The sequence below is a fragment of the Salvelinus alpinus genome, chromosome 11 (genome assembly GCF_045679555.1).
Source record: "Salvelinus alpinus chromosome 11, SLU_Salpinus.1, whole genome shotgun sequence".
Lineage (NCBI taxonomy): Eukaryota > Metazoa > Chordata > Actinopteri > Salmoniformes > Salmonidae > Salvelinus > Salvelinus alpinus.
The window spans coordinates 57,772,495-57,787,639 of record NC_092096.1 but is presented as its reverse complement, the minus strand read 5'-3'; the positions used below and the strand labels follow the sequence as shown (position 1 = coordinate 57,787,639).

Genomic DNA, 15,145 nt, shown 5'->3' with positions numbered 1-15,145 from the left:
CGAAATAGAAAGCCGACTCTAGATTTGATTTTGGATTGGAGATGTTTGATATGAGTCTGGAAGGAGAGTTTGCAGTCTAGCCAGACACCTAGGTACTTATAGATGTCCACATATTCTAGGTCGGAACCGTCCAGGGTGGTGATGCTAGTCGGGCGTGCGGGTGCAGGCAGCGAACGGTTGAAAAGCATGCATTCGGTTTTACTAGCGTTTAAGAGCAGTTGGAGGCCACGGAAGGAGTGTTGTATGGCATTGAAGCTCGTTTGGAGGTTAGATAGCACAGTGTCCAAGGAAGGGCCAGAAGTATACAGAATGGTGTCGTCTGCGTAGAGGTGGATCAGGGAATCGCCCGCAGCAAGAGCAACATCATTGATATATACAGAGAAAAGAGTCGGCCCGAGAATTGAACCCTGTGGTACCCCCATAGAGACTGCCAGAGGACCGGACAACATGCCCTCCGATTTGACACACTGAACTCTGTCTGCAAAGTAGTTGGTGAACCAGGCAAGGCAGTCATTAGAAAAACCGAGGCTACTGAGTCTGCCGATAAGAATATGGTGATTGACAGAGTCGAAAGCCTTGGCCAGGTCGATGAAGACGGCTGCACAGTACTGTCTTTTATCTATGCCGGTTATGATATCGTTTAGTACCTTGAGCGTGGCTGAGGTGCACCCGTGACCGGCTCGGAAACCGGATTGCACAGCGGAGAAGGTACGGTGGGATTCGAGATGGTCAGTGATCTGTTTGTTGACTTGGCTTTCGAAGACCTTAGATAGGCAGGGCAGGATGGATTTAGGTCTGTAACAGTTTGGGTCCAGGGTGTCTCCCCCTTTGAAGAGGGGGATGACCGCGGCAGCTTTCCAATCCTTGGGGATCTCAGATGATACGAAGGAGAGGTTGAACAGGCTGGTAATAGGGGGTGCGACAATGGCGGCGGACAGTTTCAGAAATAGGGGGTCCAGATTGTCAAGCCCAGCTGATTTGTATGAGTACAGGTTTTCCAGCTCTTTCAGAACATCTGCTATCTGGATTTGGGTAAAGGAGAAGCTGGGGAGGCTTGAGCGAGTAGCAGCGGGGGGGGCGGGGCTGTTGGCCAAGGTTGGAGTCGCCAGGAGGAAGGCATGGCCAGCCATTGAGAAATGCTTGTTGAAGTTTTCGATTATCACGGATTTATCGGTGGTGACCGTGTTACCTAGCCTCAGTGCAGTGGGCAGCTGGGAGGAGTTCTCCATGGACTTTACAGTATCCCAGAACTTTTTGGAGTTAGAGCTACAGGATGCAAATTTCTGCTTGAAAAAGCTGGCCTTTGCTTTCCTGACTGACTGCGTGTATTGGTTCCTGACTTCCCTGAACAGTTGCATATCGCGGGGGCTCTTCGATGCTTTTGCAGTTCGCCACAGGATGTTTTTGTGCTGGTCGAGGGCAGTCAGGTCTGGAGTGAACCAAGGGCTATATCTGTTCTTAGTTCTGCATTTTTTGAACGGAGCATGCTTGTCTAATATGGTGAGGAAGTAACTTTTAAAGAATGACCAGGCATCCTCAACTGACGGGATGAGGTCAATATCCTTCCAGGGTACCCGGGCCAGGTCGATTAGAAAGGCCTGCTCGCAGAAGTGTTTTAGGGAGCGTTTGACAGTGATGAGGGGTGGTCGTTTGACCGCGGACCCGTAGCGGATACAGGCAATGAGGCAGTGATCGCTGAGATCTTGATTGAAGACAGCAGAGGTGTATTTGGAGGGCAAGTTGGTCAGGATAATGTCTATTAGGGTGCCCATGTTTACGGATTTAGGGTTGTACCTGGTGGGTTCCTTGATGATTTGTGTGAGATTGAGGGCATCTAGCTTAGATTGTAGGACTGCCGGGGTGTTAAGCATATCCCAGTTTAGGTCACCTAACAGAACAAACTCTGAAGCTAGATGGGGAGCGATCAATTCACAGATGGTGTCCAGGGCACAGCTGGGAGCTGAGGGGGGTCGGTAGCAGGCGGCAACAGTGAGAGACTTATTTCTGGAGAGATTAATTTTTTAAATTAGAAGTTCGAACTGTTTGGGCATAGACCTGGAAAGTATGACAGAACTTTGCAGGCTATCTCTGCAGTAGATTGCAACTCCTCCCCCTTTGGCAGTTCTATCTTGACGGAAAGTGTTATAGTTGGGTATGGAAATCTCAGAATTTTTGGTGGCCTTCCTAAGCCAGGATTCAGACACGGCAAGGACATCAGGGTTGGCAGACTGTGCTAAAGTGGTGAGTAAGACAAACTTAGGGAGGAGGCTTCTGATGTTGACATGCATGAGGCCAAGGCTTTTTCGATCACAGAAGTCAACAAATGAGGGTGCCTGGGGACATGCAGGGCCTGGGTTTACCTCCACATCACCCAAGGAACAGAGGAGTAGTAGGATGAGGGTGCGGCTAAAGGCTATCAAAACTGGTCGCCTAGAGCGTTGGGGACAAGGAATAAAAGGAGCAGATTTATGGCCGTGGTAGAATAGATTCTGGGCATAATGTGCAGACAGGGGTATGGTGGGGCACGGGTACAGCGGAGGCAAGCCCAGGCACTGGGTGATGATAAGAGAGGTTGTATCTCTGGACATGCTGGTCACAATGGGTGAGGTCACCGCATGTGTGCGAGGTGGGACAAAGGAGGTATCAGAGGTACGGAGAGTGGAACTACGGGGTCCATTGCAAACCAAAACAATGATAACTAGCCTGAACAACAGTATACAAGGCATATTGATATTTGAGAGAGACATACAGTAAGGCATAAAGTGATTGCAGGTCTTGATTGGGAGAGCTAGCTAAAACAACAGGTGAGATAACAGCAGCTAGTCAGCTAACACAGCAACAGCAGGTAAAAATGGCGACGACTAGGCAGAGAGGGTCGGATTAACTACACACAGAGCCTGAGTTAAAACACAGAGCCGACAGATAAAACACAAATAAACAGAATGGAGTACCGTGAATTAATGGACAGTCCGGCAGGCATCAGCTATGTAGCCAAGTGATCATAGTGTCCAGGGGGCAGCCGTAGATGGAGCAGGGAGGCCGCCACTAAGCTAGCACGCGGCGATTAAAGTTAGTAGCCCGGGGGGTGGTCTGCTCAGACGGAGGGGGTCTGCTCAGACGGAGGCCAGTTGAGGGCACAGCGGATGGGGTATTTGTCTGCAGACCAGACATGGTCGTGTCGACAGAGAATCCAAGCCGGATGGCGATGGCGAAAGAGAGGTTGTGATTGTAGAATTGTGTTTGCTAACTGGTGCTAGCTTCGTGGCAGTGGTGCTAGCTGCAAGCTAGCTGTGAGGATCAGAAGTAGTGGCTCAGGGATTACGGCAGGAATCCGGCGTTGTTGTCGAGAGACAATGAGAGACAAAGTCCGATGCTGGTAAATTGGTGAGTAATATCCAGGCTAATAACAGGGCTGGTGTCTGTGCAGAAGGTAAAAGCTGCTAGCAGCGGCTAAAAATGGCTAAATAGCTTGTAGCTGATTAGCTGGTTAGCTACTGGGGGTTCTTGAATGTGTTCCAAAGTTAAAAAATAATAGCGATTCCGTATCACATTGGGTGAGGTAGGTTACCGGAAGGTATAATCGAATTAAAAATCGAAAAGAGATAGATTTTTTTTTTGAAATATATACAAGAAATACGAAAAAAATACAAACGTACATGAGAAGACTAAACAAACACGTCTACACTGCTACGCCATCTTGGATCAGTCAAACAAGAAAGGGTAAGGCCCTTTCTTGTTTCAGCATGACAATGCCCCCGTGCACAAAGCGAGGTTCACACATAAATAGTTTGTCGAGATTGGTGTGGAACAACTTGACTGGTCTGCAGAGAGCCCTGACCTCAACCCTATCGAACACCTTTGGAATGAATTGGAATGCCAACTGCGAGCCAGGCCTAAACGCCCAACATCAGTGCCCGAACCTCACTAATGCTCTTGAGGCTGAATGGAAGAAGGTCCCCGCAGCAATGTTCCAACATCTAGTGGAAAAGCTTCCCAAAAGAGTGAAGGCTGTTATAGCAGCAAAGGGGGAACAACTCCATATTAATTACCATGATTTTGGAAATTATGTTTACGTCCCATGTTTCATGAGCTGAAATAAAAGATCCCCAAATTTGTCCATATGCACAAAAAGCTTATCTCTCTCAAATGTCATGCACAATTTTGCTTACATCCCTGTTAGTGAACATATATCCTTTGCCAAGATAATCCATACACCTGACAGGTGTGGCATATCAAGAAGCTGATTGAACATTATGATCATTACACAGGTGCACATTGTGCTTGGGACAATTAAAGGCCACTCTAAAATGTGCAGTTTTGTCACACAACACAAAGCTACAGTTGTCTCAAATTTTAAGGGAGCATGCAATTGTCATGCTGACTGCAGGAATGTCCAACAGAGCTGTTGCCAAAGTATTGAATGTTAATTTCTCTACCATAAGCCGTCTCCACCGTTGTTTTAGAGTATTTGGCAGTATGTCCAACCGGCCTCACAACCTCAGACCACGTGTAACCACGCCAGCCCAGGACCTCCACATCTGGCTTCTTCCCCTGCAGGATTGTCTGAGACCAGCCACTTGGACAGCAGTTGAAACTGAGGAGTATTTCTGTCTGTAATAAAGCCCTTTTTATGGGGGAAAAACTAATTCTGATTGGCTGGGCCTGGATTCCCAATGGGTGGGCCTGGCTCCTAAGTGAGTGGGCCTATGTCTTCCCACGCCCACCCATGGCTGCTGCGGTCCTGTCCAGTCATGTGAAATCCATATAGGTCCTAATGAATTTATTTCAATTGACTGATTTACTTATATGAGCTGTAGCTCAGTAAAATCGTTGGAATAGTTGCATTTTGCGTTTATATTTTTGTTCAGTATATTTATATACTGTGTGTATATACTGTATATATATAAACATATAATTTCATGTATGCAATGTATTATTTACCATCTATACATGCATTTAAAGACACGTGACATTGTTACATTCATTTGTCTAAAGCAGGATCATCTTTTTTTGTGTGTGTTTTATTTTAAAGATTATTTGGAAAAGCCACCACCCAATATGAAGGCAGGGGTCTCAATCAGGAACCTTGTGAAGATCTATAAAACGGGAAAAAAGCTTGCTGTGGATGGACTTAGTGTGGACTTCTACGAGAATCACATCACCTCTTTCCTTGGTCACAATGGCGCAGGAAAAACAACCACTATGTAAGTAACATAATAATACAAATGGATTGAATTGATGTAGTACTTTCCCAGGTGCTCAAAGATTTAGCACTTGACATTATATGGGGGCAACTCACCTCATCCACTGCCAATGTGTAACCTGGTTGATGCCATGGCCCAGGAGCCAGTTTGCCCCAGAAAGCTCAGCACACATCAGCTATAACAGTGGAGAGGTGAGAAGAGGTCATACAAACTATCAGCTCTCCATGGTTACCACATAGTGCTTTTCAGGGCCGTAACACTGCTTACACAAAGTTGATTGTGTGTGTTGGTTCATGCTGCAATCTGCCTGTCTACAACAGAGCCAATGGCAATATTCAACTCTTAGCTCTGTTGCATTCCAAGTGTAATCCTTTCATCAAAGATCTTTGGCATCGCTCTCAGCTCATGGTGTTAGCACTATGGCCACAGCTCAGGTTGAGGCAAGCCTTCTGAGAGTACAATAAAGTAAGTTAGCAGCAGTGCCGGGGTGTAAGGGGGAGTCATTTAATTGCTGGTCGAAAAACGAGTGCAAGAGGTTAGGTAAGGTTAAGACGGCACAAAATGAAGACCGTCAACAAGGCCAGAGAGTGAGTGAGGGAGAGGGAAAGAGAGAAAACAGGTGTGAGATGAAGAGGATGAAGAGAGAGTGGGTGGGGACAGTGAGAGCGAGAAAAAGAGACAGAGAGAGATATAGATAGAGAATGTGTGGGTAGAGGGAGAGAGAGAGCGAGAGAGAGAGAGGGAACTGAAGAAGACAACAGGTCTCAGCTGAGCAAGCGGAATGAAAACCAGAACTGAAGCGAGGGAGCAAAGCATGACAAGTAAAGGGAAGGACGAGCAAGTGCTTAATCACCATCTAATACCAGTTGAATGTTGTGTCCACAAAGCTCTTTGTGACTTTAAGTGTGGCAATATGATATCAAAGTCCCCATAAAACTTTATTGCACTTGAAAAATAAATGAAATTAAATATTTCTCAATGCATTGTTCATTTGCACATTTGCACTCTATACTGAACAAATAATTTTACGCAACCTGTCAATTTTGGTCCGATGTTTCATGAGCTGAAGTAAAAAATCCCAGAAATGTTCTACACGCACAAAAATCTTATTTCTCTCAAACTTTGTGCACAAATTTGTTTACATCCCTATTAATGAGCATTTCTCCTTTTCCAATATAATCCATCCACCTGACAGATTTGGCATATCAAGAAGCTGATTAAACAGCATGATCATTACACAGGTGCACCTTGTGCTGAGGACAATAAAAGTAAACCTTAAAATGTTCAGTTTTGTCACACAACACAATACCACAGATGTCTCAAGTTTTGAGGGAGCGTGCAATTGGCATTCTGACTGCAGGAATGTCCACCAGAGCTGTTACCAGATAATTCTATGTTAATATCTCTACCATAAGCTGCCTCCAACATAATTTTAGAGAATTTGGCAGTATGTCCAACTGGCCTCACAACCGCAGATCAAATGTAACCACGCCAGCCCAGGACCTCCACTTCCTACTTCTTCACCTGTGGGATCATTTGAGCAGGAGGGGGGGCGTTGCTGAGGAGTATTCATGTCTGTAATATAGCCCTTTTTTGGGGAAAAACTAATTCTGATTGGCTGGACCTGGCTGCCAAGTGGTGGGCCTATGCCCTCCCAGGCCCACCCATGGCTGCACCCTTGCCCAGTCATGTGAAATCCATAGATTATGGCCTAATTAATTAATTTCAATTGACTGATTTCCTTATATGAACTATAACTCAGTAAAATCTTTGAAATTGTTGCATATTGTGTTTATTTTTGTTCAGTATAGTTAATTTCACTCCAATTTCTTCTATAAATAATGATGTAGAGTTTACACATCTTACTATTACTTCATGATGAGTTTGAAAGAAGACTAACTGCTAGTGGAAAGTGAGTGGGAATTGACGGGTTATAATGTTTTCACAAGCTGATTTAGATTTAATTCACTTTTTAAAGATGCTACTTCATTGCCGCTGCAATGATGTAGCATGTCTAGCTTCACAATTGTATAGTCAATGTGAATGTTATTGATTGATTAGCCAAACATGATACAGGTTGTTGATTGGTTGTTATATACTGGGAAATTGACGTCTGTTCCTGCCACCACTTATTCCAGTATTTTATAATCCAAATCATGAAAATGTGGTTATTTAAGATACATAAAATTATTTTCATATTTATAGATTAATTTACTTCTACCCAATGCAATGTGTTTTATGAAGGTTTTCAATTCGGTTTCCAGGGATACGGAAGTGAAAATGGACGTCACACTTTCCCAGCACATTTTCTTGTTCTCCGCTTATCCTATAGGTCGATCTTGACGGGACTGTTCGCTCCAACATCGGGGACCGCTCTCATAAATGGTTACGATATCCGCACGGACATGGACACCATTAGGAAGCATCTGGGAATGTGCCCTCAGCACAACGTCTTGTTCAATGAGTAAGTTTAATTCAACAGGTGAATCGATGTTGTTCAATCGCCTCTTCCATCACCTCTCAATATCCCAGGGGGCAAAACTGGTTGCAATGACATCACTATGTCACGGTCAGGTTGTATACTGGTCGTATAAGGGATAGTTCTAAATGTACTGGGGGGTGGGGTCAGGTCCAACTCAAGGTGTCATAAAAAAAATGCATCCCCCTCCCCATCGTAAAAAGTATTTTCACGTGACCCTCCCCTACTGTAAAAAATGTTTTAAAGAATAAAAATCACACCACCCCCCTCATACTCATATACTTAACTCAAAATAATGTTTACAACCACAAATAACAATAACTGCAGCCAGCCTCTGTTTATAAACGTGGATATCGTCTTTGGCACAGTCGATGCCATGCGGAGCTACTGACCAGAAGGTTGAGGGTTCGCTGGCCTGCTACTGTGCCTTTCTAGAACATTTTATTTTTTAATTTCACCTTTATTTAACCAGGTTAGCTAGTTGAGAACAAGTTCTCATTTACAACTACGACCTGGCCAAGATAAAGCAAAGCATTGCGACACAAACAACAACTCAGAGTTACACATGGAATAAACAAGCGTACAGTCAATAACACAATAGAGAAAAAAAAAGAAAGTCTATATACAGTGTGTGCAAATGGCGTGAGGAGGAAAGGCAATAAATAGGCAATAGTAGCGAAGTAATTACAATTTAGCAAATTAACACTGGAGTGATAGATGAGCAAATGGTGATGTACAAGTAGAAATACCGGTGTGCAAAAGAGCAGAAAAGTAAATAAAAACAATATGGGGATGAGGTAGATAGATTGGGTGGGTTATTTACAGATGGGCTTTGTCCAGCTGCAGCGATCGGTTATAAGTTTCCAACTTCAGTGATTTTTGCAATTCATTCCAGTCATTGGCAGCAGAGAACTGGAAGGAAAGGCTGCCAAAGTAGGTGTTGGGGATGACCAGTGAGATATACCTGCTGGAGCGCGTGCTAAGGGTGGGTGTTGTCATCGTGACCAGTGAGCTGAGATAAGGCGGAGCTTTGCCTAGCATAGACTTATAGATGACCTGGAGCCAGTGGGTCTGGCAACGAATATGTAGCGAGGGCCAGCAGACAAGAGCATACAGGTCGCAGTGGTGGGTGGTATAAGGGGCTTTGGTGACAAAACGGATTGCACTGTGATAGACTGCATCCAGTTTGCTGAGTAGAGTATTGGAAGCTATTTTGTAAATGACATCGCTGAAGTTGAGGATCGGTAGGATAGTCAGTTTTACGAGGGTATGTTTGGCGGCGTGAGTGAAGGAGGCTTTGTTGCGAAATAGGAAGCCAATTCTAGATTTAATTTTGGATTGGAGATGTTTAATATGAGTCTGGAAGGAGAGTTTACAGTCTAGCCAGACACCTAGGTATTTGTAGTTGTCCACATATTCTAAGTCAGAACCGTCCAGAGTAGTGATGCTAGTCGGGCGGGCGGGTGCGAGAGGCGAACGGATGAAAAGCATGCATTTGGTTTTACTAGCGTTTAAGAGCAGTTGGAGGCCACAGAAGGAGTGTTGTATGGCATTGAAGCTCGTTTGGAGGTTAGTTAACACAGTCTCCAAAGAATGGCCAGATGTATACAGAATGGTGTCGTCTGCGTAGAGGTGGATCAGGGAATCACCCGCAGCAAGAGCGACATCGTTGATATATACAGAGAAAAGAGTTGGCCCGAGAATTGAACCCTGTGGTACCCCCATAGAGACTGCCAGAGGTCCGGACAACAGGCTCTCTGATTTGACACACTAAACTCTGTCTGAGAAGTAGTTGGTGAACCAGGCGAGGCAGTCATTTGAGGAACCAAGGCTGTTGAGTCTGCCGATAAGAATACGGTGACTGACAGAGTCGAAAGCCTTGGCCAGGTCGATGAAGACTGCTGCACAGTACTGTCTTTTATCGATGGCGGTTATGATATCGTTTAGTACCTTGAGCGTGGCCGAGGTGCACCCGTGAGCAGTTAGAAAACCGGATTGCACAGCGGAGAAGGTATGGTGGGATTCGAAATGGTCAGTGATCTGTTTATTAACTTGGCTTTCAAAGACTTTAGAAAGGCAGGACAGGATGGATATAGGTCTATAACAGTTTTAGTCTAGAGTATCACCCCCTTTGAAGAGGGGCTTTCCAATCTTTAGGGATCTCAGACGATACGAAAGAGAGGTTGAACAGACTGATAATAGGGGTTGCAACAATGGCGGCGGATAATTTTAGAAAGAGAGTGTCCAAATTGTCTAGCCTAGCTGATTTGTACGGTTCCAGGTTTTGCAGCTCTTTCAGAACATCTGCTATCTAGGATTTGGGTGAAGGAGAAGCTGGGGAGGCTTGGGCAAGTAGCTGCGGGGGGTGCGGAGCTGTTGGCTGGGGTTGGGGTAGCCAGGAGGAAAGCATGGCCAGCCGTAGAGAAATGCTTATTGAAATTCTCGATTATCGTGGATTTATCGGTGGTGACAGTGTTACCTAGCCTCAGTGCAGTGGGCTATATAAACTGTCGAGAGTAGACCCACAACAGATCCAAATGGAATTAAATATTAAAATCACAGGGCTTTTGCACCGTTATTCAAATTACATTTTCACTGCAGTTTATAGCATAGAGTAGAATGTTGTACTCGCTGGAAAACAATAATGCAATTATTCCTTGCATTGTGGTGTTGTAGGCTAGTCTCGGTAGGATAATTGTCTTGTTCCTAAAACAAGAACAATATTGAAGCTGCATGTCTTCACCGTTCTTTCTTGTGCAATGGCCTCTCTGATTATATAGAAAATTGGTGTAACTTTGAATGATTTTATGTGTGGTATGATGCTAGTTAGATCTTGCAGATCTGGACAAAAGACCCACCTACCACCTTTGTCACTATGATTGTTGGATAGACCCTTAGACTGGTAGACTATATTGACCTGTGGTATAGTTATCGTGTGGGAAAGCACAGTGCATAAGGGAAGTACCAACAGACCTTGACATAGGGGAGACCCATGCAAGCAGGTGAGGACATTTTGAAATGATATAGTAAAACCTTCAAAAAGGTGAATGGAAACATGGAAAAAATTCTCTACCCTCCTCTGTTCCCAATAAAAAAAACACAACCCTCCCCATAGCAACAAAAAAGTTAGACAACCCCCCCTAGTTTGTTAATTGTTTACTAATAAACTAGTGAATGTGCTAGAAAGCTCAACAGCTACCTATCTAGCTAATTGACTGCTGTGGCTAGACATAAATGACTTGTTTTGAAAGTTAATTTTGAACATTCAATGAAATTGGGAAACGTTCATGTCAGGCATTGTTGTCACCTTAACTGCTACATAACTTCTGAGTGATAGGAAGCAAGATTCCCATCACCAATCAGTCTACATCACTGCACACACGCCCATCATTACTACAACAACTAGCTGAGCCATGTCAGCAAATGACTGCTGTCTGAATATATAGTACATATCTGATTTGGTCACTTGTAACTTGCTGTTTGGACAGAATGGTCCAAAATGGATTTGAAAAACAAAACTGATTTGAGCATTAAGTCCTGCAGTGTGAACAAGGCTTTAGAGACCATCTGGTTGTAATCTGCTTACAGGACCTCTTCTCAACAGGATAAACATGTTAACATTTTCATTAAATGTGTCACATTTTGCACTGTGGGAGAGCCCACAGTTAATGTTGGACATATTCCAAATTCAATATCTACAGTAACTTGCATCTCAAATCATTGCAATATTCTCCTCTTCCATCGTCTCCATTTTCAAAAATTAAACTAAGCTTCATTCTTTCCATCCACTTTCTTCCCTCTAATAGTGTCATTATTAACCATGATCCAGACTCACTGGCTGCCATTGTTAGATATGCCCTCTCATAACCGGGTTCTCTTCCATTTTCCCCTCTGCTGAGTGATCACCTGTGACCTCCGATGCCTCACGTCTCTTACATCATGATTATGACTGAGTACTAGCGAATTATGGCCATTAATATTTATCCCAACAGAACTGAAGTGTCTATATTTAAACTGAGGCTCTCAATATTAATGCGCACGGGAGGTAGATGCTAAAACGTACGCAGATATGCCCGCCGGCGTTGCAGTCAAGATGATTCCACAGAAGTTTGTGACTTCATGTTACGAATGGAGTCGGCTCGCTGGAGTGGAAACTGTGGTGTCAGAGTTGTGTGGATTGTATTAACGTGACAGATTGAGAGTTGATGATGAAGGTGCTTAGTAGGAGCTAATAAGTCATCTTTGAATCATGAAGGACCATATAAAATTGGGTAATTAAGATCTTGTTAGAGGAGTCCAAGTTCATTTGAAGCCTAGTTCAGGAGAGACTATCCCATGTAACTTGAAGTACACTGAAACAACATATAGAATCAAACTTTTTTCAATTATTATTGTCACTTGAGTCTGGAAATGCAGAAAATATTGGATCCACTTTTTGTACATTGGAACAAAAATGTGTATTTCGTGTCGATTTTGTGCCTAATTTCACACACTTGCATTTTGGTATTCATTCTGTTGTTGATACGTCTAATAATTGTTTCTTAAATGTATTTCTGATTCTTAGCCTTACAGTAGAGGAGCACATCTACTTCTACGCCAGATTAAAGGGTCGAAGCCGTGATGAAGTGAAAACGGAGATGGACCAAATGATCAAGGATGTAGGGCTGCCGCACAAACGCAAGGAACTTGCCAAGAACCTGTCAGGTGTGTGTGTGTGTGTGTGTGTGCCCGGGCAAATATTCATGTCCTTGGGATCTATATGTATCGAGGGATTACAGTCATGCACAAATGTTGTAGTAGCTCTCTACCCCAGCCACCACTTGTCAAACCGCGTGTATGTGCGTACGTGCCTGTGGAAATGCACCTATGAATGTGTGTTAGGTGTATAATCCATTGTCTGGGGAGCAAGAAATATCCTTGATAAATTGGCACCAGTCATGGTTTGCATGTGAAAAAAATCCCTGAAATAGAACTTTCAAGGTACGTCTAGTATGATACTTCCACAACACATGACACATTCACAACAGCTCCCAGAGTCTCCTGTGCGTGATCGTCTTATGTAGCTTTCTGTCATATATCAATTTAACGCTGGACAAAAGACAATAAAACATGCTCACACACTCTGTCTGACACATGCACACATACATGACCAGTCTTACATCAAAACATATGGATTCCTCATAACCATCTACAGACCTTTTGCATTGCACCATGTCTCATATCTACTGCTGAGATGTCTATGATGTCTACGGTAAAGTTTTTATATTGATGCACAATCAGGTTTCTTCAACATTTGTGTACCTGCTTGCTATAAGGGCTCAATAATGGTATGAGCAATACGTGGAATGTGTGATATTCACACTGGCAATAACACTATAGCTATCAAAAGTAGAAATGTTACACGTATCTGTTTCATGTACTTGTTGTTCTATCTGCGACAAAATGTCAAACGGACCATTAGCTACATACCCTTTTTTTTTTAATTAGGCAAGTCAGTTAAGAACAAATTCTTATTTTCAATGATGGCCTAGGAACAGTGGGTTAACTGTCTTGGTCAAGGGCAGAACGACAGATTTGTACCTTGTCAGCTCGGGGATTCGAACTTGCAACCTTTCGGGTTATTATCTCAACGCTCTAACCACTAGGCTACCCTGCCGCTACCTTGCCATTCTATGACACAGTATTTTTCCATCCTTATTGAGAAAGAGCCCTGGTGGTTTTGATTTCAACCAAAAACTTAACCTTTAGAAAAAGAAAAAAAAAAGAAAAAGCTGATAAACTGTAAGTGTTATCCTGAACACTCAAACACAGTAAAGGAAGAAATTGATCAGAATGAACAGCGATATATGCTTTTGAAATGTCAAAATCGATCAGCCCTATTCTTTGGTAAATTCTAGTTTTAATTTCATTCTGTGGGTTCTCATTCCTTCCCTGTATTGATCAATAAGGTCATTGATTAGCTAGGAAGTCTACACACCTGGTTTTCAGACTCTCATTTAAAGGAAAGAAAAGAAAACCTGCAGAGGTTGATTAGGAATTGGGCCTGTATGTTCTCTGAAGGGCACATGAAGTCCTATCCTATTGGTACTTATTTCCCAATACCTATCCAATTTTCTAAGTTCCACACAAGTGCTAGGGTGTAGGGGTCAGGGGTCAATTTGGAATTGGGATGTGTTTCCTTTGAAGGGGGCAGGAAGTGTGTCCCTTGAAGGGGGCAGGAAGTGTGCCCTTTGAAGGGGGTAAAAAGTGTGTCCTTTGAAGGGGGTAGAAAGTGTGTCCTTTGAAAGGGGTCGAAAGTGACCAAACGTAAACTGTATCCTCAGGGGGAATGCAAAGGAAACTATCGGTGGCCATCGCATTCGTGGGAGGATCCAACATCGTCATCCTGGATGAACCCACAGCAGGGGTGGACCCGTACGCCCGGAGAGGGATATGGGAACTTCTGTTGAAGTACAAAAAAGGTACGGGATCTGTCGGTCGAATTACAAATCCAATACCAAACCACTGTTGAGCTCCAGACTATAGACTATGTATGATGTTGTTTGGCGTGTTGACTTGAAGTATTTATTATGGGTCTTTTCTCTGAATACATTTCTCAGGTTACAGGAATACCCAGAGTTAAATACAACAAGTTAAAAATAATAATAATCAAGGTCGATAATTTGGCTGTAGGAGGGCCCTGTGATGCTTACAGTTGAAAAAATGTAACATTTCCTAAATTGCATCCTGTACAAATCCTAAACAAAAGTAAAAGCATGTCAAACATGATCTTACACGGTGCATCTCCTTAGACCCAGATGTATATATAGTAGTAGTATTGTTGTGTGTCAGTATGATTATTGTGGCATCAGTAGCCTCTGAAACACTAGAAACATGTCCACTCATCTGAGACCACACTGGTCCCCCCTACACAAGCATGCTGTAAGCCATCCATGCAAGTACATAACTTGAAATATTTTTGGGGCGTATTCTGTAAGATGTAGTAATTATGTAGACAACAAGGAACTGAGAAACAACATCTAGCCTGACATAGAGGTAGTTTTGTAAGTGTTGCAAAAAAGGCAGCGATGGGATGAAAGGGTTGCTAAACTGAGACATAGGGCCACATTCATCTATTGATAGACAAGTTAGATTGTTTCTCTTCCAAATTCTGCAAATATGGCCATCAAATACTTAAAGAGTAACTTTGATGTTCCCTCTACCCATCAAAAGAACTACATTAAATATAGTACAACCAAAAAAAGAAGTGGTTTACGAGTTCAGAATATTGCCGTTGACGACCATTCATATTATGGTAAAGTAAGATAAGAGGTTATCGCTCCAGGTTTGTCACGTTCTTTCAAAATCGAACCCAGAAGCAGACCAGGACAAGGAGAGTAGGAAGAAGGTGAGTATTTATTTACAAGTGAATATGTAGAGGTAGAAAGATCCAGGTGGCGTAGCGGGCAGCGGCGGTGAGTTG

The 15,145-nt window shown here is 43.4% G+C and overlaps 1 protein-coding gene across 1 annotated transcript in view; it reads left to right on the top strand.

Moving 5' to 3' along the window:
• The window catches only part of LOC139534553 (phospholipid-transporting ATPase ABCA1-like), a 292,873-nt gene that overhangs the window by 100,450 nt on the left and 177,278 nt on the right, over positions 1-15,145 (top strand). Inside the window, exons 18-21 of the mRNA XM_071333760.1 lie at positions 5,033-5,204; positions 7,537-7,668; positions 12,248-12,387; positions 14,007-14,144. Of these exons, the coding sequence (XP_071189861.1) occupies positions 5,033-5,204; positions 7,537-7,668; positions 12,248-12,387; positions 14,007-14,144 (582 nt within the window). The remainder of the gene's footprint in view (positions 1-5,032; positions 5,205-7,536; positions 7,669-12,247; positions 12,388-14,006; positions 14,145-15,145) is intronic.